We start from the raw sequence: 23,533 nt of genomic DNA on the forward strand, positions 1-23,533 counted from the left end.
CATATTAAACTCTTTTAAAAATTAACCGAATAATTAAACTCTTCTTACTTGCAGGAATTAGACAATATGAAAAGATTTAGTAAATTAAAATAATCAAGAACAGAATTAAATCCAAACATTCTACTAGTGTGTGTGTCAAGACCTGGTGTCACAAGTGTATGAGCATCTAGTAGATTATACAAAAAATTCCAAATACTGTCTGGAATAAAATAGACAGAATAAAAATTTCAGGAAGAAGCACTGGTTGATGCGGAATAGCTCAGAAGGGCAGCTCACCACTAAACCTCTGGATATCGTGGGTGCGCGCCAATAGGTCCAACTATAGTACCTGTCTCAGGTCCTGCATAAAAAGTACAACAAGTGTAGCATGAGTACATAAACAACGTGTACCTAGTAAGTATCAAGCCTAATCTCGAAGAGGTAGAGACGAGATGGTCGACTTTGACACTCACTAAGGGTCAATAATAATAAATAAAATAAAAATAGAAATATTTAAATCAACATGATTCACAGAGTTAACAATAATTTTATTTAACCAACAGAAATAATTAAATTTCTTCGAATGAAACAATTCCTAATCTATTAGTTAAATTCACAAGTTGCAATTAAAATATCAAGGTATTGTATAATTATTATTATTATTAGGCACGATTTCTGCTGAGGTCGTACGGCCCGATTCAGAGTGTCGTGTACACTACCGAGAGACGTGCGACGCGATCCATAGATGCATCTATACTGCCGAGGTGTTCGACCCGCTCCACAAGAAATGAGGACATTTTCTTATGTACCTCCGGAATGAGAGTTTATTTATTGATAGATTAATACGAGAGGATGCACAATGTTTTTTAACAATTAAATAATTTATGCAGAAAAATTAAGTATATTAGATTTCCATCTTTTACTATATTTCCCTAACAATTCACAATATGTTTCAAATAATTTAATTAAATAATGAATACAATTTACACGAGTAATTCATGATTTGAGCCTAAACTACCCGAACTTTAGCATAAATAGTAGCTACGCACGGACTCTCATCACCCGTGCGTACGAAGCCCCCCACAATTAGCAACAATTATTAATTTAATTACCTATGAGGTCATTTCTCCCTTACAAGATTAGACAAGAGACTTACCTTGTCTCAAAGTCCACTTTTCCGATCAAATATCGCGTAAAATCTCAATTCGAGGCCGAAAAATCCCAAACTATCCAAAAGTTATATAAAATAATTGATACATGTTCAATAATTCAAAATTCATATATTAAATAAATTACCCTATCCAAAATGATAAAAAATTTTAAAATTCACCTCGGGCCCACGTGCCCGAATTCCAAAAATATTCGGAGAAAAATGTTATCCATAATCTCAAAAACTCAAATATCTAATTTTTATCCAATTCCATAATCATTTTCGTGGTTAAAATCTCATTTTTATAAAAATCTAGGTTTTTTATCTAAACCCTTGATTTCCAAGATTTATCAGTTATAATCTATCCATAATCTATGTATTTAACTCAAGGTATGTAGAATTAAATTACCTTCCAATTACTAGTTGAAATCCCCTCTCAAAAAGCTCTGAAATCGCCTAAACATGGAAAAAAATGGGCTCAAAAATGTCTGAGCCCCGATTTTTAACCATTCTGCCAAGCAGTGGTTTCGCATTTGCGGCTAGCTAGCCGCTTCTGCGGCTCTGCATCAGTAGAAAAGGTATCGCATATGCGGTTTTTCCCCCTAAGCCGTCCCTTCGCTTATGCGGTCAGCGGCTCGCATCTGCGAGTCCGCTTCTGCGACTTGTACGTCGCACCTGCGCCTTCTCCGCACTTGCGCTTCTCTCCTTCGCACATGCGCCTTCACAGGTGTGGCCCTTTTTTCGCGTCTGCGGTTCTGACAGAACTGGGGAGCTTCAGCTTTGGCTCTCAATTTTCAACTTAGTCCGAGCCTCGTCTGATTAACGCTCGGGGCCCCTGGGGCCCCGCCCGAACATACCAACAAGTTTGAAATCATAAAACGGACTTGCTCGAACACTCGGAACGTGTAAAACAATATCAAAACTAAGAATCATACCTCAAACCAAATTGATTCAACTTAAAAATTTTAAATTCTTCAAACTTACTCCGAACGAGCCGAAACATACTTATACAACTCGGAATGAAACCAAATTTTGTGTGCAAATCTTAAATCGCCATACAGAACTATTTCCAAACTCGGAATTTTAAACAGACCTCGATTACTCCAAAACCTACTCCAAACCAAATTTAAAAAACTTTAAACCTTCAAATAGTTGATTTTCACTATTAAGCGCTAAAACGCTCCCGGGTTATCCAAAACCCGATTCGAACATACGCCCATGTCCGAAATCATCATACGAACCTATTGGAACCGTCAAATCCCGATTCCGGAGTCGTTTTCTCAAAATGTTGACCGAAGTCAAACTTGGCCTTTTAAAGCCAAACTAAGGAACTAATTGTTCCGATTTCAACCTGATCACTTCTAAATTCTGAACCAACTATCCCCGCAAGTCATAAATTAATAAAAGTACATACGGAGAGTATTCTTTAGGGGAACGGGGTTCTAAAAGTCAAAATAACCGGTTGGGTCATTACATTTATATTTGAAAATAAGTTAGGAAACTTATGCCAATTCTCACCCACTTTAACTTTAAATTTAAAAAGAGTAATGTGTTACTTGCCTAGATTTCTTGTTCTATAAAAGGGGATATCCAGAAAATTACTTAGGGTAAACTATCGTAAGCGATTTTTATACATGGCCGAGAAAGAAATAAGAAGAAGATAGGAAATGGAGATAAGACGGTAAAAGTTAGGATATGTAGATAACATTATCTCTGATTTGGATTTATGTAAAGGAAAAAAGACCGAAGGTTTATTTTAATATCTTTCTCTCATGTTCTTGTCAATCTCTTTGTGCTATTTTTTTTTGTCCTTATAACAAGTATATCATTGTATAAGATTTTAAAAAATGTATAGTGGCTTCGGACTACTTATTTAAGGTTTATGGTGGATAATTAAATTTTACAATTATTAGATCCATTGTATATTAACTAATATTTTGCTCTATCTATTTCTTTGCCGAAGTTGCTTTTATTAGTGTTTGTAACAGATCAAAGACAAGAAGTAATTAACATTTATTTTGCCTCAACTAAACATGAGCTAAATAGGGTTAACATAAGTATTAAATTTAAACAGATTTTGCATAAAATTATCCCTCTCATAGTGAATTTATTATTTATGCTTAAAATGGCCCCCTATAGCAAAGCAACAAAGGAACAAAGTTATGCAATCCATGGAAGAAATAGAAGACAAGAAAACTGTTAAAAACATTAGACAAACTTAATTAGAAAAAATCAAAGACTTGAAATTTCATCGCTGATCATATGATCGTTACAGGACTCGTAGTACAATCATGTACAAAATACAACTCTCCGGAAGACCTCTTGATATACATAAATAATATATATAGACTATAATCTAAAGTGCTAATTTAACAATAATTGATAATTCAAAATGTAACATCAGAATCATATCAAGTATATATTACTCGTTTTATTTGCTATAACTTTTCTTTTTATTTCTCGTTTTGACCTTCTATCACATTTATTTTGCATGTAGACGATAAATAGTAGTAATCTACTTCATAGTTCATACACTAATAGAATTGAGCAAGAATGCTTGTATTTTTCTTTCATAGTAGTAATTATCCTCAGCAGAAGCATCGGCTGAGAATATCATGGCACCATTGACATGAAATCCACTACTTTCCAACAATCTCAAAGCATCAAAAAATGCATTCCCTTGAATCCCTCTCCCATTCACTTCATAACTAGGAATTAATTTCTCCTTATCAAACTGTTGACTCCTTTGAATAAAAGCCTTCAAATAACCTCTTGGTGTTCTAACTTTATCTGTATAAAATTGATGGTTCACATAATCAATGAAATCCCCATAGTTCTTGTACAACTCTATGTATGGTAAAACCGTGCGATAATATGGTGCAATTGTTGCTACAGAAATAACACTTTGGTTCTTTAAGAGAGTTATTAACTCCCCTATGCAATAAGTAAAAGTTTCATTGTGCTTTGGGAATCTTTCATAGTCAATGTCAATGCCATCAAGATGATAAGTGTTGACAATAGATTTGAGGGAAGTGAATGCATTCGATATCCATCGGTGAGTGTCGGCTGGTTTGTACCTGTTGAGACATAATATAATTAAATAATTTAAAGTTTCGTTCTTTCTAATAGTTAAGTTTTTAGATAATATGGTCAGACAATTCAACAGTACCAATTAAGGACTTTTTGACCTAAACTCCAACCCGAAAGGCTAGCCAAGGCTTTAACATTAGGGTATTTGGATTTGATTGATGCAACTGAGTCTGGGGTTAGGTTTGATGCCCAATATGGTGAGAAGTTACCATTTTGTGGGTTCCCTAAATGGTCTGCATCAATGGCAAAGCTGAGAATGAAATGAAAGTCAATGCCCTCATCTATTGGAACATCATCAAATGTTATTGGCTTGCCTGTTGCTCCAATATACTCCATCATTACCTTCTTTCCATCTGAAATAATTTTGAATTTAGCTAAAAATTGAGAAATAGGTTCCAAAAGGGAGCTATATATACATGAATAATGTGAAAGAATTTCTACACTACATGATTAGCTAAAAGATAGTAATAATAAGTACCGTTCTAATAAGTAAAACTCGTTACTTGAAAAAGCACATTCTCACACACAAACGAAATTTAGGGGAGCTAGGAGGATTGCTTTACTATCAAGTATCAATGTATTTTATCTTGTTTTACCATGTTATTTACATTATATTTCAAGGTCATTAACATTGGTTTACTATTTCTATACAATTACTAGTTGTTATATGTCATGATCTTAGTATGATCATATAAAATATTTAACTATAAATTGTTAATGCGCATAAATTAAACTCTTTTAATAAAGATTTAAGTATTTAATTTATATAGTGTAACGATATAAAGAAATTTTACTCTATCAATATATTTTACACTGATATTCTACGTTATCAATAGGTTTATTTTATTTTGACATGTACATTGTTACTAGCGCTTAGTCCAACAATCGCAATTGCTAAGAATTTCCGTCCGTTGAAAACATCAATCCAAAAAGTTTGTAGGAGGCTAAAATTCTTGCCGCGTCTATTTTTGTCGAAAACAAAGTTGCGACTAATTTTATTAGTGAAGAGTGTTATTATTGCTAAAGAAGTTCGTAATAAGGAATTACAAAAGTTTATACTTTATATAACTTCTTTTTCTTTTAACTTTCCCTATCTTACATAAATGTCTCAAATAAGTCATACGTTATCAACCTCTGACCATTAATCATATTTGAAAATCCAAATAAATAAAGTTCTTTCTCTTCAAAAATCACACGCAAATATCTTCTTCCATATTTTTAAGCGTGATTAGTAACATTAGATGCAAGACGACGGAAAGGAAATTCATGGATGAGGTAGCAAACAAGGTGATGAAATACAAAAAAATATACAAGATTCCAAAAATCTAAGCAAAAAATGACCTTTTTTATTAGTGTGTATGGTTGAAATTCTTTTAAAACATATAGATAAGTCAATATACAAAACTTGAGGAAGATTGGAGGTGATTTGGACTGGTTTGGTATCAAAATTCATAGTTAAAATCGAGTTCAAAAATACTTCTGCGACACATGTATCACACACACATCACACACATGGATATACATGTGATACACATTTAATACAGATATGATACATATGTGATACACAAATGATACACAGTGTGATACACATCATTTTTTTTATATTCATCTTTTACTTCGAATTTTCAATTCAAAACACCTCAAACTCCACCAATTCATCCCAAAATTGAGATTCAAACTCCTTAAGATGTACCCAATCTATTCTAATAACACCCACTCAAAAGCAAATAAAAATTTGACATTGTTTGGCTAGAAATGGCTAATTGGCTAATATTGGTAACATTTGGCTAATATTAGTAATATTTTATGAATTGACCAATTTTTGTAATAAGCTACTTATAAATGGACATAGCTGGTACCGGTAGTTTCCCAATTTTAAATGGTAAGTTAATATTGAATATAATTATAAGGTAAAACGAGTGCAAACATTTATCCTAGAGGCTAGAACACCAACCTAGCAAATGATTTCTTTGTTTTTTCTTTCTTTTTTGTAAGTTTGACATAAATTTAGCTTAAAGAAAAATTAAAATAAAAAGAAAAAGGGCAACATCTATGACTTACCACCGAATTGCTGGACGCTGAGCAACAGCGCAGTGATATGAAGGAGAACGAAGAAAAATTTCGCCATATTTCTGTTCATTCACAAAAATGAAGGAGAATTTAACCCTTCCTCTTTTTATATAAGACTGAAAATGCAAATAAATAAAATATAAGCCGGCAAAGATCTTTGTACATTCTTTTTGTCTAAACGTGTGAAGCTGAAAAAACTCCGTGTAACAAGGCATGACGGCAATTATGCCAATTGCCAGATTTGGAAATAACAAGAAGTCTTGGAAATTTTAATTACTTTTGGGATTGTCACGTTTAATTTATATACTATAACAAATAAAAAGAGAGTTGAAGATGTATATATATCATCTTATATTGATTCGTGGAATATGCTTCTATTGGAAAAATAGATAAGGAATGAAAATTAACTCAACGGCAAACGTTGAGGTTTGATAATATCGAGGTCACTGGTTTGTTATCTAGTTAAATTAGAACACATAATAATTTAATCTTAATTAAGAAATAAATGTTTACATGCAATACACATGTTTTGAATTTATTAATTTGGTGCAACATGAGTACTGTAAGTTTTTTTTGTAGTTAATTTAATCTCTCCAGAAATAGAACCTATAAGTTTATATAATATTGTATACTTTACCATACGTGGTTAGTTTTCGATTTATCATGAATATGTCATAAATTGACTTTGTAACTCTTCTCAAAACTGATTTATACTCACATTCGTTTTTGTTTTTTAAATAAAACAGAAAAGAAAAATAAATAGTAAGAACATCTATTTTGTGAATCAAGACTCAAGAGTATCCTATATTTATACCAATATCCATGAAAAATATATACAACACACATAACGTACCATAAGTACTAAGGTAGTAGTTAAAATTTAGTCATTTATGTTAAATGTGAAAGGTAAACATGCAAGTTGATAAAGAGGATAAAAGAACTCGTAGTTAAGTAACTAAAGCAAAATCGTTTACCTATCTATATATGTAATTTGTTTGCTCTGAACATATCAAGTACGCGACACAGAAGAAGAAGAAGAAGAAGAAGAAAATTTTAGAAGAATTGATCCGTTTATGCTTGAAGATGTAACAGAAGAAAAAGCATATCCTATCAGATAATTACTAGAGAGTGTAGAACTAGGAATAGCAATTACTGGCCAACGGGACCACAGGCGGAACTAGCTTATTAGGTAAGGATTAGACAAAACCGCCATTTTTACTTAGACGTTATTAGAATATTAGATAAAGGCTGAACTATTTGGGCCATTCTTGTAACTTAGGTCCATGTCTATATTGAGTCCATTGTTTTGTATTAGTTGGGCCACCGGGTCAGGCCCACTATTTATAAGAGGAGTCTCTCAATTTTGTAACCAAATTGACATTTCTCAATATAGAAAATATCTGTTTTCTCTCGAACCTTCTCTCAACCTATGAACCCTAGTTTACATTTTGTCAATCTCTCTGTAAATCTCGATACTTAACATGATATCAGAGCGTAGATTCTGGTAGATCATATCATTAGCTTCCCATCGATGTTAACCTCTTTAGTTTTCATCGAGTTTTTCGTTTGGACTCCATTCGCACTGGATTAGGGTTTTGTTTGGTTTTCGTTGGATGATTTCTTCTCATTGTCGTATGTTTCTGCTGGATTTTACTATTTCTCTGGATGTTTGACTGTACCTGGCTGATTTGTTCATCTGATTCGAGCTAGGGTTTTCTCGTTGGTGTTTAGCTGAGCCACCAGAAGTTTGTTCACAAGGCTTTTCTCTTTTCGGTTGCAAAAGAGGGGGGTAAACCAGTTCTCTCTTCATATTTCATAAGTTTGTTTGTTGAATCGTTGATTGTTTCTTATTGATATATTTCCTCTCAATGACGAATGATAATCCTGTATTACACCTTCTTCTTCATCTACTGCATCTCGTACTGTGTTTCATGAAGATGATTTTACACATCCATGTCATCCATTATATGTACATCCATCAGATGTGCTGGAAACCTCTTTGGTCTCTAGTTCATTTGATGGAAGCTGCTATGGCAGCTGGAGGAGAAACATCTTGTTTGCTCTCTCCATTCGTAATAAACTTGACTTTATCAATGGCACCTCTACAAAGCCACTTCCAGGATCTCCTCTGGCACGTTAGTGGCAACGTTGTAATGATCTTGTGGTGTTATAGTTGGTTAATTCCTTGTCAAAAGAAATATCTCGTAGCCTAGAATACTCTGAATATGCTAAAGATATTTGGTGTGAATTGGAGGAGAGATATGGTAAGGCTGATGGGGCCAGAGTTTTTGAGCTAAAGAAAGAATTAGCACATATCTCTCAAGGGTCTTTAGACATAGCTTCTTATTTTAATAAAATCAAACAACTTTGGGATAAAATAACTTCTTATAAGGTTAGAGTTTGTACTTGTGGGGGTAAGGCTGCTGAGGATGAAGAGTAGAAGGTTTATCAGTTCCTTATGGGTCTGAATGATACCTACATACAAACTCGTAGCAACATTTTAATAATGAAACCACTTTCATCTATTGGAAATGTGTACAACATCTTATTATCTGATGAGAAGTAGAGGCATGTGTCTTTTGCCTCCCAATTCTCCACACAGTATGCTTCATTCAATGTTGGGACTTCTGAGCCATCATTTCCTTCCAAGGTTCCTTTTGAGGCTCCCAGGTCTTCTCTCATATGAAAATATTGCAAGAAACCTGGGCATTCTATAGAAAATGCTATAAATTGCATAGATATCCTCCCAATTTCAAGTTCAACAAAGGACTTCCCCCTCGCAGAACTGCTGCACATGTTGAGCATGAATCCTCTGGTGGTTCTTCTGTGCCTGGTAGTTCTGATGGTCCTGTTGAGAATGAGGAGTCTTCTGTGATACCTGGCCTTACCAAGGATCAATACTCTTAGCTAATGATCTTATTAAAACAATCCCAAATCTCTGCTTCCCCACACTCTCCACCTCTCTTGGATTCTGCTAACTTTGCTGGTAAGTTTATGCCTTATGAGGGTGTTTCTTATGGAGCTTGTATGTTATCTAGTATGAATGGCATTGTTTGGATAATAGACTCTGGAGCTACTGATCTTATGACTTCAATCAGGAGTTTACTTTTTGTTATAATCACTCTTCCTATTCCTTATCTTGTGTCTCTTCCAAATGGGTATAAAGTAAAGGTTACCAATGTTGGTTATTTAGCTTTATTTCCCGACTTAATCCTTCATAATGTTCTTTACATCTCTAGTTTTAAACATAATCTCATATCTGTCCACAAGCTTTTGTCTTATTGTGATGATGTTGTACAATTTACCAAGTCTGCTTGCACTTTCCAGGGCCCTTCAGTGAGGAAGCCAGTGGTGCTTGGTAGACTGCACAATGGACTTTACAAGTTGTTCCAACATGTCACTTTTCCTGTTGGATCTGTTAATGTCAATTCTTGTTCTTCTATTGCTTGTTCTCTACCTGTAGTGTCTAATAATGCTGCTATTGATAATTCATCTATAAATACCATGGTTGATTCAAATAAAATCAATAAATCTGATGTTGTTTGGCATTATAGACTTGGACATATTCCTTTTTCTAAAATGAAACTTATTTCTGGCCTTGATTATGGACTATCCTCCAAACAGTCTTTCATATGTCCCATTTGCCCCTTAGCAAGACAAACTAGGCTCCCTTTTCCTGATAGTTCTATTCAGTCCACTCATCCGTTTCAGCCTATACATATAGATACTTGGGGTCCCTACTCCACTCCCACTCATTCTGGTTCTAAATACTTTCTTACTATAGTAGATGACTATACTAAGGCTACCTAGACACATTTGATGGGAGCAAAGAGCAATGCTTTTGATTTGTTAAAAGCTTTCATCTTTATGGTTAAAACACAGTTTCAAACTAAAATTCAGACTGTGAGAAGTGATAATGCTTTAAAGTTTGGCTCCAGTTCCTCTGGTTCTCTTTTCTTTTCTGAAAAAGGGATCATTCATCAAACTTCTTGTCCCCATACCCTTCAACAAAATGGTATAGTTGAAAGGAAACATAGGCATTTGTTAGAGACTGCCAGGGCTCTTTTATTTCAATCTCACCTTCCTATTAAATTCTGGGGTGATTGTCTTCTTACTGCTACTTACCTAGTAAATAGATTTCTTTCACCTCTTCTCAAACACAAGAGTCCTTATGAGTTACTATTTGGTAAGGCCCCTCTATATTCTCATCCCAGGTCTTTTGGCTGCCTTTGCTACTCATCTGTGCCCACACCCCATAGAGACAAGTTTCATCCTAGGTTTATCCCATGCGTGTTCATTGGCTACCCTTTTGCCAAAAAGGGTTATAAACTTTATAATTTTTCCATTAAATCCTGTTTTGTCTCAAAAGATGTGACTTTTCATGAGCACATCTTTCCTTTCTCAAAATCTTTTGTTCCCTCATCTCCTGGCATGCCTTCTTCTTTTGTTCCTAGTCACTTTTCTGATGATTCACATTCTCCCCTATTTTCTCTTGTTCCTATTTATTCTCCCCATTCCTCTCTCATCTCTACTCCTCCTTCTCCTTCCTCAGGTTCCCCTGATTTCATTTTCTCTCCTTCCTCTAGCTCCTCTTCCCCTTCTGTTCCTCCTTCATCTCCTCCTCAAATTAGAAGATCTAGTAGGCCTCATACTGTTCCTGCTTATCTTCAGGATTATGTATGTCCTACCCTTCCTCCTTCTGCATCTCTCCCTGGTCCTTCAAGCTCTGAGTCTGTTTCCTTCAATGCAACCACTACACAACTCCACATCCCTGAGCCTTACACTTACTCTCAGGCTGTTGCTATCCCTGAGTGGCAGGATGCTATGAGAAAGGAGTTTGAGGCTGATAGAACTTGGGATATTGTTGAGTTACCCCCTGGTAAAAAGTCTATAGGCTGCAAATGGGTATACAAAGTAAAATATAGAGCTGATGGGAGTCTGGAAAGGTATAAGGCTAGGTTGGTGGTTAGGGGTGATACTCAGGTTGAGGGGGTTGGTTTTCATGAAACCTTTTCTCCTGTTGTTAAAATGTCCACTGTGAAATCTTTAATTGTTGTTGTTGTCAAGCAACACTGGCCTCTTTTTCAATTTGATGTTAATAATGCATTCTTACATGGGGATCTTGTTGAGGAAGTTTTTATTAAGGTACCTCCTGGTTTATCTGTTCCTCCTTCTTGTTCTTCTTCTTCTCCTTTGGTTTGCAAGCTACTTAAGTCCCTCTATGGTTTGAGACAAGCTTCCAGACAATGGTATGCTAAATTATCTCAGGCCCTTTGTTCTAGAGGATATTCTCATTCTTTAAATGATTACTCCCTATTTACTAGGGGTTCTGGGACTTCTTTAGTCATTTTAGCTATGTATGTAGATGATATCATCCTTACTGGGACTGATTTGTCTAAGATTTCTTCCTTAAAAGGCTTTCTGCATGAACAGTTCAGAATTAAGGACCCTGGTTCTCTTAATTATATTTTGGGGATTGAGGTTCTCTATTCTGATTCTGGGGTTCTTCTTCATCAAAAGAAGTTTGTTCATGACTTATTAGATTCTTTTGCTTCTTCTGCTGTCGTTTGTCCTCTTGCTTGTCACGACCCAAAATCCCACCATAGGAGTCGTGATGGCACCTAGTTTCTAACACTAGGTAAGCCAATTTCCATTACATTTTTGAAGACATTTTTTTTAAAACTAACAACGGAAATAATTAGAATATACAACCTCCCAAGACTGGTAGTATTGAGTCACGAACTCTAACTGAATACATAGAATGATCACGAGGACCGAATATACAATACTGTTTGATTACAATTTAACAGTACCATGAAATGAAAAGACTCCAAGGGACTGCGACGACCAAGCAGCTCTACCTTGAATTCTTACGATCCCGCTTTAACTCTGTTCAAGTCCGTTATCTTCAATACCTGGTTCTGCACAAAAATATGCAGAAGTGTAGTATGAGTACGTCACGGTCGGTACCCAGTAAGTATCAAGACTAACCTCAATGGAGTAGAGACGAGGTACAGTCAAGACACTCACTAGTCTAATAACCTGTGCAATATAATATACAAAATAATAGGAAACAAATAACAATAGGGTAACATGAAACAACCAGTGATATGCATAGCAAACAACAAGAATACCATTAATATCCCTCAACAATTAATAAGTACAATTACACCCAATTAAATCAAGTCTTTCATATAAATATCTTCCACATATAATTCTTCCAAATAATTCTCTTTCAAACATAATTTTCTCAAATAATTATTTTTCAAATATAATTCTTTCAATAAATCTTTTCAAATATAATTTCCTCAAATAAATATCTTTCCAATACAATTCTTTCCTATAATACTTTTTAAGTAAAAATTCTTCCAAATAAATATTTTGAATATAATTCTTTCAAATAAAAAGTCACCATGTGACACCTCATTTCATAATCATAAAAATACGGGTCTCAGCCCATTTTTATATTTCCACGGCACCTCGTGCCCATAATTAAATCATCATATTTCCCCGGCACCTCGTGCCCTCACTTCATATCACAACTGCACGGACAATTCACGTGCCAATTATCATTATCATTTCATCACAGCACCCTGTGCCCACATTTCATATCACAACAGCACGGATAATTCACGTGCCAAATATTCTCATTATTTACACACGGCACCTCATGCCCACATTTTATTTTATAATCTGCCTTGCAATAGCCACATGCTCTCAATTTCAACATAAATCAGATTGTTATCAATTTACCAACAGACAAGTTGCACAAAGTATAAAAATAAATACAAAAAAATCACAATATCACAAGAAAATTATCAACACCACAACCCTACATCATCACATATCGTCCCTGACAATAGCCACCCTTATCGCTCATATTGCCACCCTTATCACTCCTATAGCCACCCTTATCGCTCCTATTGCCACCCTTATCGCTCCTATAGCCACCCTTATCGCTCCGCCCAGACAATATTCCAACAAACACAACAACAGTGAAATGTCACCCTTATACTCACATAATATCAACAGTGAAATGCCACCCTTATCACCCCAAAATAATAACTCACACAATACAATAATTTACACGGGAAATTAACACGACAATATAATAAAATCAATTCATATCACAATTTGTCCAATAGCCACAACCAAATTTCAAAGATATAACAAAATCAATTAATTTCACAACAAATAGCTCAAGGCTCCACACAATGTATATAACACCCAAAAATAATAAATAGAGATAGAAAAATAATCAACATAGGGCACACCTTCATTAATCCAAATTTAGATAATTATATTAACACCTCTTCTTAAGTTCATTTAATTAATTATTTGCAGAGGAAAAATCCATAATGAAATTAAATCCCACGAATATCAAACTCACGGAATTCACATAAATATACAGGTAACATGCACATCAAATCGTCATATAAAAATAAATTCAATAAATGCGAATTGAAGCATGGCAAACAGATGACTAAATAAATGCCAACAATTATCTAATTTACTACACAATATGCCCAAGACTCTAACTCAATAAAATTTGCACATATAAGCCCGAGTACGTACTCGTCACCTCGCGTACACGGCTTTTTACATTTCACAAATGGCACATAAGACTCGATGTCTAAGCGGTAATTCCCCCACTCGAGGTTAAGTAAGACACTTACCTCTTTGAAGTTATGCCGATATTCCAAAATCGCCTTCTTGCTTGACTTGACCTCCGGACCGCTCAAATCTATCCAAATTAATTGTATAACTTCATTAAAATTCATCGGAAATAATTCCGGATAATAATACGTCGACTTAAAATTTTATTCCAAAAAGTCAACAAAAGTCAACGCGGGATCTGCCTCTCGGAACCCGACATAATTTTCATAAAATCCGAACACCCATTCCGATACGAGTTCAACCATACCAATTTTATCGAATTCCAATAACCGACCTCCAAATCTTAAATTTAAAGCAAGAGGGTTTTCTAAAATTTTCAACCCAATTCACTAATTTAGTGATAAAAACAATAATAGATTCATGTAATTTAACCAAAATCAAGTTAGAAATTCTTACCCAAATATTTTTTTTTGAAAAACTCTCGAAAAATCGTCTTATCCGAGCTTCCTTGGTCCAAAAATGGAAGAATGACATGAATTTGGACTTTATTCTGCTGCCCGGGGGTTTGTTCTTTGCGTTCGCGACACCCCCTCGCGTTCGCGATGAACAAATTCTTCAAAAGTCATTTTCAAACTCTTCTTAGACAGCCTCTAGTATAATGGTCATAACTTTTTGTACAAAACTCCAAATGATGAATGGTTTGACTTTCTGAAAACTAGACTCCAAGGTATAACTTTAATTTGTTGCTCATCTCCCAATTCCTTATAGATTATGAGATATAAGCTTCCAAAGACATCCCTATGCAACAGAGAGTTTCAAACTCTTCCCGGACAGCCTATAGTGTATCCACCATAACCTTTTGTAGACAACTCCAAATGACAAATGGTTTACCTTTCGGAATATTAGAAACAAAGGGCTACAACTTTTATTTTTGGATCATCAACAAATTCCTTATAGATTGCGAGATATGAGCCTCTAAAGTCAGATAACAAAATCCTTCTTCGTGAACGCAAGAGGTTCCTCGCGAACGCGAAGAACAACACCAGAACCAACAACCAGCAGCATCAAAATACCCAAACTTGGTCCGGAATCACCCCGAATCAAACCTGAGGCCCCGAAACCCCGTCCAATCGTACCAACCAGTCCCAATACATAACACGAACCTGCTCAAGGCCTCAAATCACATCAAACAACATCAAAGCCACGAATCATACCCCAATTCAAGCCTATTGAACTTTGAAATTTCAAATTCTATATCTTGTGCCGAAACACATCAAATCAATTTGGAATGACTTCAAATTTTGCACACAAGTCATAATTGACATAACGAAGCTATTTTAATTTTCAGAATCGGATTCCAGCCCCGATATCAAAAAGTCAACCCCCCCTCCCCCCCAGTCAAACTTCCCAAAAATTTATCTTTCGCCATTTCAAGCCAAATTCCTCTAGAGACCTCCAATTAATTTTTCGGACACGCTCCTAAGTCCATAATCACCATATGGAGCTATTGACATCATCAAAATTCCATTTCGGAGTCGTCTTCACACAGTTCCGACTACGGTAAAAATCCTAAGACTTAAGCTGCCGTTTTGGGGATCAAGTGTCCCAAATCACTCCAAATCATCCGATAACTGAATTCAACCACGCACGCAAGTCAATACACATAATAAGAAGCTGCTCATGGCCTTATGCCTCCAGACGAGGCTTAAATTCTTAAAACAACAAGTCTGGTTGTTACATTCTCCACCTCTTAAACAAACGTTCGTCCTCAAACGTGCTAATAATTATTCTGAGGTTACCGAATTGATGATTTTTACTTTTACACATATACTCACGGTTGGTCCCACGTTACTGCATTGGAAGTAAGTCCGACAACACCATCTCATTTGAGATTATTTCTTTTATCCACATTTGTGAACCTTAAGACCAATTTTTTACACTCCAAACATTTTCAGAAAGTCCGATTTTTCATCAACGCACGGTATTAATCTCAACTGACTGTAGCAACTCGTGCCTATGCACACATCAACTTTCTTGATAGTGTTGAAGTACTTCAAAAATTTTCTGGGGTGTTACATTCTTCCTCGCTTAGGATCATTCGTCCTCAAACAGATAACATAATTTATCTCTTCTTTCACACATATCAATCTCCCAAATTTGTTTCTAACTCCCAAATTTTAAAGAAAATTTCGGCAGAGTCTCCCCTGTAAATAGGCCTATCCACCTGCCAGAGTAATACCAAAATGACTCCTAACAACACATCCACAAGGTATATATCAATAACACTGATTTCAACATTACAAGCATTGCATTATCATTACGATATCAGGATATGAAGTATATCATATGTATGCTCATCACCACATCTCAGGTCTTAAAAGTTGTTCATAATTAATTCCAGCATCATCAATTAATCTCATATTAACCAGTACCTCATTTCAAAAAAAAATTTCACAACACTGACAACATAATGTGAGGCATGAAGACCTCATAACTATTTGCCCGATTTAACGAGTCACATTTAACGCCACCTGGGCACTCATTTTATAGGTTAAATGTTTACAGCACGAAAATGGGTGAATATGCACAGAAAATATACAAGAATTATCAGATAAGCCTAACAGGCATGACTCCCTATTAATATTATTGTACAAATTATATTTCACAAAGGGAGAATTTTAAACTCATAAATATTTCACCATAAGGACCTCGTCCTTAAATAACTTCCACCGTGGCTTGTAGGCCGGTTTAAATATTTCACATCATGTAAAAATGCGAGGATCTCGTCCTCAACTCCGAATCACAAGTATTTTGCACATTGTGCCAACTGAATTTCAATTTCCTTTCTTTCTTCTTTTAAATAAATTTCGTAAATATTTTTCATAACACATAACTAACACTCATACCGGTAGGGCATATAATTTATAAAAATTAAAATCAATTATTCCGAAATCACATCAAAACCAACTGTATTGAATAATAAAATTTTACTTTTGGACTTATAGCCCTCAATGGTGTACAAAAATAAAATGACAGACATGGGTTCACATCTTTAAATCTCCCAACAGGGATAAACATATAAGTGGGTCACAAATTTACGAAGCTCACCCATAAGTGGAGCATAATAGGAGGATTCACCTCAATATTCAGAACCGAATCAAATTAAGAAAAATATCCTTTTATAATAAAATCAGGATCGTACCTGTAACGACACTATCTGGTGCATTGGCCTCAGCCAATATCATAGTGATTATATCAACGGGTCGGGCCTCCACCTCTTAGGCGCCCACTACCCGCCTGTCCTCCACCTATAACTGACTGTACACGTGGAGTATTAACTGGAATAAAGCTTGTAGCTGGAGTGTTATGATAAAATCCACCCCTCCCAAGTCTGGGACAATCTCTCATGATATGCCTAGTATCACCACACTCATAACAACCCCTATGAGGTCACGGCTGCTCGTACTGAGTCTGTGCCGGATAACTGGAATAAGCACTATAAGAATCTCGTGTCGGTGGTGCACTATAAACTAGAGCACTCCGAGTAATCTGATGTGCAGACTGAGCTGACCGACTGCTCGAGCCTCCGCTATAATGGGTTCTAGCTGAAGAGTAAAATCCACTGAACCCTCCAGATCTTCGAGACCTTTTGGCCTCCTTAGACTTCTTTTTCTCGCCTAAAACACCCTCAATCTTCCTTGCAATCTCCACTACTTGTTGAAATGGAGCATCATTTTGCAACTCTCTAGCCATGCATATTTTAATATCATAATCGAGCCCCTCAATGAATCTGCGGACCCGTTCTCTGATTGTAGGAACTAACATAGGTGTATGACGGGCTAACTCACTGAACCTGATAGCATATTCTGACACTGTCATAATGCCCTGATGCAACCGTTCAAACTCTATGCGCCACGCATCTCTGAGAGTCTGGGGAACAAACTCTTTCAAGAATATTTCCGAAAATTGAGCCCAAGTTGGTGTTGTGGCATCGGCTGGTTTACCTTCTTCATAGATTTGCCACCACCGATACACTGTGCCTGACAGTTGAAATGTAGTAAAGGAAACTCCGCTCACTTCCACAATACCCATGGTGCGGAGAATACGGTGACAATTTTCTAGAAATCCTTGGGCATCCTCTGTAGCTATGCTACTGAAAATTGGTGGATTATATTTCTTAAACATTTCAAGTCTCTTTTGTTCTTCTTCTGATGTCTCGGGCCTGACCTCAGGCCGAACCGTAATAACAGGTTATACCGGTACTACACGCGGAACCTGTCCAACGTGAACCTGCTACTCTGGAGTTGTGGTAGGAGTCTGAGCTACTCCCCCAATCTGCGGAATGTTTGGTGTAACAGAGATCAATCCCATCTGAGTTAATGTACCGAACATACTCAGGAAATGTGCTAAAGTCTCCTGATGTCCGGGGGTAACAACAGGTGCTTCTGGTACCTGTCCCCCAACTGGAGTTACTGGTGGCTCCTCAACTGTTGTTCTGACAAGTGCTCTAGTCATAGCACGTGCCCTTCCTCGGCCTCTACCTCGGCCCCGACCTCTTGCAGCCCTAGCAGTATGTGCGGATGCCTGCTCAGCTAACCCGGTAGCACGTGTCCTCACCATCTGTGAGAGAATAGAGATACAAAGGCTCAAATTCTACAATCAACAAATCCGCACGACAGGAATGAAAGAAGTGGAAATTTCCTAACAGTTTTGTAGCCTCTCAAAGATAAGTACAGACGTCTCCGTACCGATCCGCAAGACTCTACTAGACTCGTTCGTGACTCATAGAACCTATAAACCTAGAGCTCTGATACCAGCTTGTCAAGACCCAAAATCCCACCACAGGAGTCGTGATGGCACCTAGTCTCTAAGACTAGGTAAGCCAATTTCCATTATATTTTTGAAGCCATTTTTTAAAAACTAACAACGGAAATAATTACAATTTACAACCTCCCAAGACTGGTAGTACTGAGTCACAAACTCTAACTGAATACATAGAATGATCACGAGGACCGAATATACAATATTATTTGATTACAATTTAACAATACAATGAAATGAAAAGACTCCAAGGGACTGTGACGACCAAGCAGCTCTACCTTGAATTCTTACGATCCCGCTTTAACTCTGCTCAAGTCCGTTATCTTCAATACCTAGCTCTGCACAAAAATGTGCAGAAGTGTAGTATGAGTACACCATGGTCGGTACCCAGTAAGTATCAAGACTAACCTCAATGGAGTAGAGACGAGGTACAGTCAAGACACTCACTAGTCTAATAACCTGTGCAATATAATATACAAAATAATAGGAAACAAATAATAATAGGGCAACATGAAACAACCAGTGATATGCACAGCAGACAACAAGAATACCATTAATATCCCTCAATAATTAATAAGTACAATTACTCCCAATTAAATCAAGTCCTTCAAATAAATGTCTTCCACATATAATTCTTCCAAATAATTCTCTTTCAAACATAATTTTCTCAAATAATTATTTTTCAAATATAATTCTTTCAATAAATCTTTTCAAATATAATTTCTTCAAATAAATATATTTCCACTACAATTCTTTCCTATTATACTTTCTAAGTAAAAATCCTTCCAAATAAATATTTTGAATATAATTCTTTCAAATAAAAAGTCACCATTTGACACCTCATTTCATAATCATAAAAATACGGGTCTCAGCCCATTTTTATATTTTTCGTAAACACGGGTCTCAACCCATTTTCATATTTCCACGGCACCTCGTGCCCATAATTAAATCATCATATTTTCCCGGCACCTCGTGCACTCACTTCATATCATAACTGCACGGACAATTCACGTGCCAATTATCATTATCATTTTATCACAGCACCTCGTGTGCACATTTCATATCACAACTGCACGGACAATTCACGTGCCAAATATTCTCATTATTTACTCACGGCACCTCGTGCCCATATTTTATTTTATAATCCGCCTGGCAATAGCCAAAGGCACTCAGTTTCAACATAAATCAGATTTTTATCAATTTACCAACGACAAGACAAGTTGCACAATGTATAAAAATAAACATAAGAAAATCACAACATCACATAAAAATTATCAATATCACAACCCCACATCATCACATATCGTCCATGACAATAGCCACCCTTATCACTCCTATAACCACCCTTATCGCTCTTATAGCCACCCTTATCGCTCCGCCCATATAATATTCCAACAAACACAACAATAGTGCAATGCTACCCTTATACCCACATAATATCAACGGTGAAATGCCACCCTTATCTCCCCAAAATAATAACTCACACAACATAACAATTTACACGGAAAATTAACACGACAATATAATAAATCAATTCATATCACAATTTGCCGAATGGCCATAACCAAATTCCAAAGATATACCAAAATTAATTAATTTCACAATAAATAGTCCAAGGCTCCACACAATGTATATAACACCCAAAAACAATCAATAGATATAGAAAAATAATCAACATAGGGCACACCTTCATTAATCCAAATTTAGATAATTATATTAACACCTCTTCTTAAATTCATTTAATTAATTATTTGCAGAGAAAAATTCCATAATAAAATTAAATCCCACAAATATCAAACTCACGGAATTCACATAAATATATAGGTAACATGCACATCAAATCGTCATATAAAAATAAATTCAATAAATGCGAATTGAAGCATGGCAAACAGATGACAAAATAAATGCCAACAATTAACCAATTTACTACACAATATGCCCAAGACTCTAATTCAATAAAATTTGCACATATAAGGCCGAGTACGTACTCGTCACCTCCCGTACACGGCTTTTCATATTTCACAAATGGCACATAAGACTCGATGCCTAAGGGGTAATTCCCCCACTCGAGGTTAAGCAAGACACTTACCTCTTTGAAGTTATGCCGATATTTCAAAATCGCCTTCTTGCTTGAATTGACCTCCGGGACGCTCAAATCTATCCAAATTAATTGTATAACTTCATTAAAATTCATGGAAAATAATTCCGGATAATAATACGTCGACTTAAAATGTTATTCCAAAAAGTCAACAAAAGTCAACGTGGGACCCGCCTCTCGGAACCCGACATATTTTTCATAAAATCCGAACACCCATTCTGATACGAGTTCAACCATACCAATTTTATCGAATTCCAATAACAAATCGACCTCCAAATCTTAAATTTAAACCAAGAGGATTTTCTAAATTTTTCAACCCAATTTACTAATTTAGTGATAAAAACAATAATAGATTCATGTAATTTAACCAAAATCAAGTTAGGAATTCTTACCCAAATATTTTCCTTGAAACACTCTCGAAAAATCGCCTCACCCGAGCTTCCTTGGTCCAAAAATGGAAGAATGGCACGAATTTGGACTTCATTCTTCTGCCCAGGGGTTTGTTCTTCACGTTCGCGACATCCCCTCGCGTTCGCGATGAACAAATTCTTCAAAAGTCATTTTCAAACTCTTCTTAGATAGCCTCTAGTATAATAGTCATAACTTTTTGTACAAAACTTCAAATGATGAATGGTTTGATTTTCTGAAAACTAGACTCCAAGGTCTATAACTTTCATTTGTTGCTCATCTCCCAATTCCTTATAGATTACGAGATATAAGCTTCCAAAGTCAGCCCTATGCAATAGAGATTTTCAAACTCTTCCCGGACAGCCTATAGTGTATAGAAACAAAGGGCTACAACTTTCATTTTTGGATCATCTCCAAATTCCTTATATATTGCGAGATATGAGCCTCTAAAGTCAGACGATGAACAACAAAATTTTCTTCTTCGCGAACGCGAGAACCTCTTCACGAACGCGAAGAACAAAGTCCCAACAACAAAATCCTTCTTCGTGAACGCGAGAGGCTCCTCGCGAACGCGAAAAACAATACCAGAACCAGCAACCAGCAACATCAAAATACCCAAACTTGGTCCGGAACCACCCAAAATCAAACCGGAGGCCCTCGGGACCCCGTCCAATTGTACCAACCAGTCCCAATATATAACACGAACCTGCTCGAGGCCTCAAATCACACCAAACAACATCAAAGCCACGAATCATACCCCAATTCAAGCCTAATGAACTTTGAAATTTCAATTTCTATACCTTGTGCCGAAACACATCAAATCAATCTGGAATGACTTCAAATTTTGCACACCAGTCGTAATTGACATAACAAAACAATTCCAATTTCCAGAATCGGATTCCAGCTCCGATATCAAAAAGTCAACCCCCCGGTCAAACTTTCCAAAAATTCATCTTTCGTCATTTTAAGCCAAATTCCTCTACAGACCTCCAAATAATTTTCCGAACACGCTCCTAAGTCCATAATCACCATATAGAGCTATTAACATCATCAAAATTCCATTCCGGAGTCATCTTCACATAGTTCTGACTACGGTAAAAATCCTAAGACTTAAACTTCCGTTTTGGGGACCAAGTGTCCCAAATCACTCCAAATCATCCGGTAACTGAATTCAATCACGCACGCAAGTCAATACATATAATAAGAAGTCGCTCAGTGCTTTATACCGCCAGACGGGGCTTAAATTCTTAAAACGACAAGTCGGGTCGTTACATTGCTCTTAATGAGAAACTAAAGGCTTCTGTTAGTGAGCCTTTGCCCAAGCCTGAAGAGTATAGGTGCTTGGTGGGTAAGTTGAACTTCCTGATCCATACAAGGCCTGATATTAGCTTTGCAGTTCATCATCTCAGCCAGTTCCTGTAGACTCCTTGTGTTCCCCATATGCAGGCTGCTTTACACTTGTTGAGGTATTTGAAGGGCACTTCTGATTTTGGACTTTTCTTCAGTAATTCACCTGATCTTTCCTTGACGGTATACTGTGATATTGATTGGTCTTCTTGTGCTGATAGTAGAAGATCTGTGACTGGTTTCTGTGCTTTCCTTGGTGATTGTTTGGTGAGCTGGAAATCCAAGAAGCAGCCTGTGATCTCTCTCTCCTCTGCTGAAGCTGAGTACAGAGCCATGAGTAAAGCTGCAACTGAGGTCACTTGGCTTTCCAGGTTATTGCCTGATTTTGGTCTTCCTTCTTCTTCTCCCATCCCTTTGTATTGTGACAACCAGGCAACCTTGCACATTGCCCGCAACCTAGTATTTCATGAGCGGACTAAGTATATAGAGCTGGACTGTCTTTTCGTCAGAGGCAAAATTGGTGATGGGCTGCTCAGCTTGGGTCATGTCTCCAGTGATGCTCAAGTTGCTGATATTCTTACCAAGGCCATTCCTGGACCTGCTCATCATTTTCATCTTCGCAAGTTGGGGGTTTTATCACCCTTCAACTTGAGGGAGCTGTTAGAATATTAGATAAAGGCTGAACTATTTGGGTCATTCTTGTAACTTAGGTCCATGTCTATATTGAGTCCATTGTTTTGTATTAATTGGGCCACCGGGTCAGGCCCACTATTTATAAGAGGAGTCTCTCATTTTTGTAACCAGATTGACATTTCTCAATATAAAAAATATATATTTTCTCTCGAACCTTCTCTCAACCTATGAACCCTAGTTTACATTTTGTCAATCTCTCTGTAAATCTCGATACTTAACAGATGTTGTATTGTATTAGAAAATTCACTAAATATACTAAC

The 23,533-nt window shown here is 36.3% G+C and overlaps 1 protein-coding gene across 1 annotated transcript; it reads right to left on the minus strand.

The window, feature by feature from the left end:
• Positions 1-3,524: 3,524 nt before the first annotated feature.
• LOC107802584 (chitinase 2-like) lies at positions 3,525-6,385 on the minus strand. The gene is made up of 3 exons (XM_016626113.2): positions 6,281-6,385; positions 4,299-4,572; positions 3,525-4,206 (listed from the first exon to the last, which is right to left on the minus strand). Exons 1-3 carry the CDS (start codon positions 6,357-6,359, stop codon positions 3,657-3,659), a joined length of 903 nt encoding a protein of 300 aa, XP_016481599.2. The 5' UTR covers positions 6,360-6,385; the 3' UTR covers positions 3,525-3,656.
• Positions 6,386-23,533: the final 17,148 nt, after the last annotated feature.

Source organism: Nicotiana tabacum, chromosome 13 (genome assembly GCF_000715075.1).
Source record: "Nicotiana tabacum cultivar K326 chromosome 13, ASM71507v2, whole genome shotgun sequence".
In the NCBI taxonomy this organism is placed as follows: Eukaryota; Viridiplantae; Streptophyta; class Magnoliopsida; order Solanales; family Solanaceae; genus Nicotiana; species Nicotiana tabacum.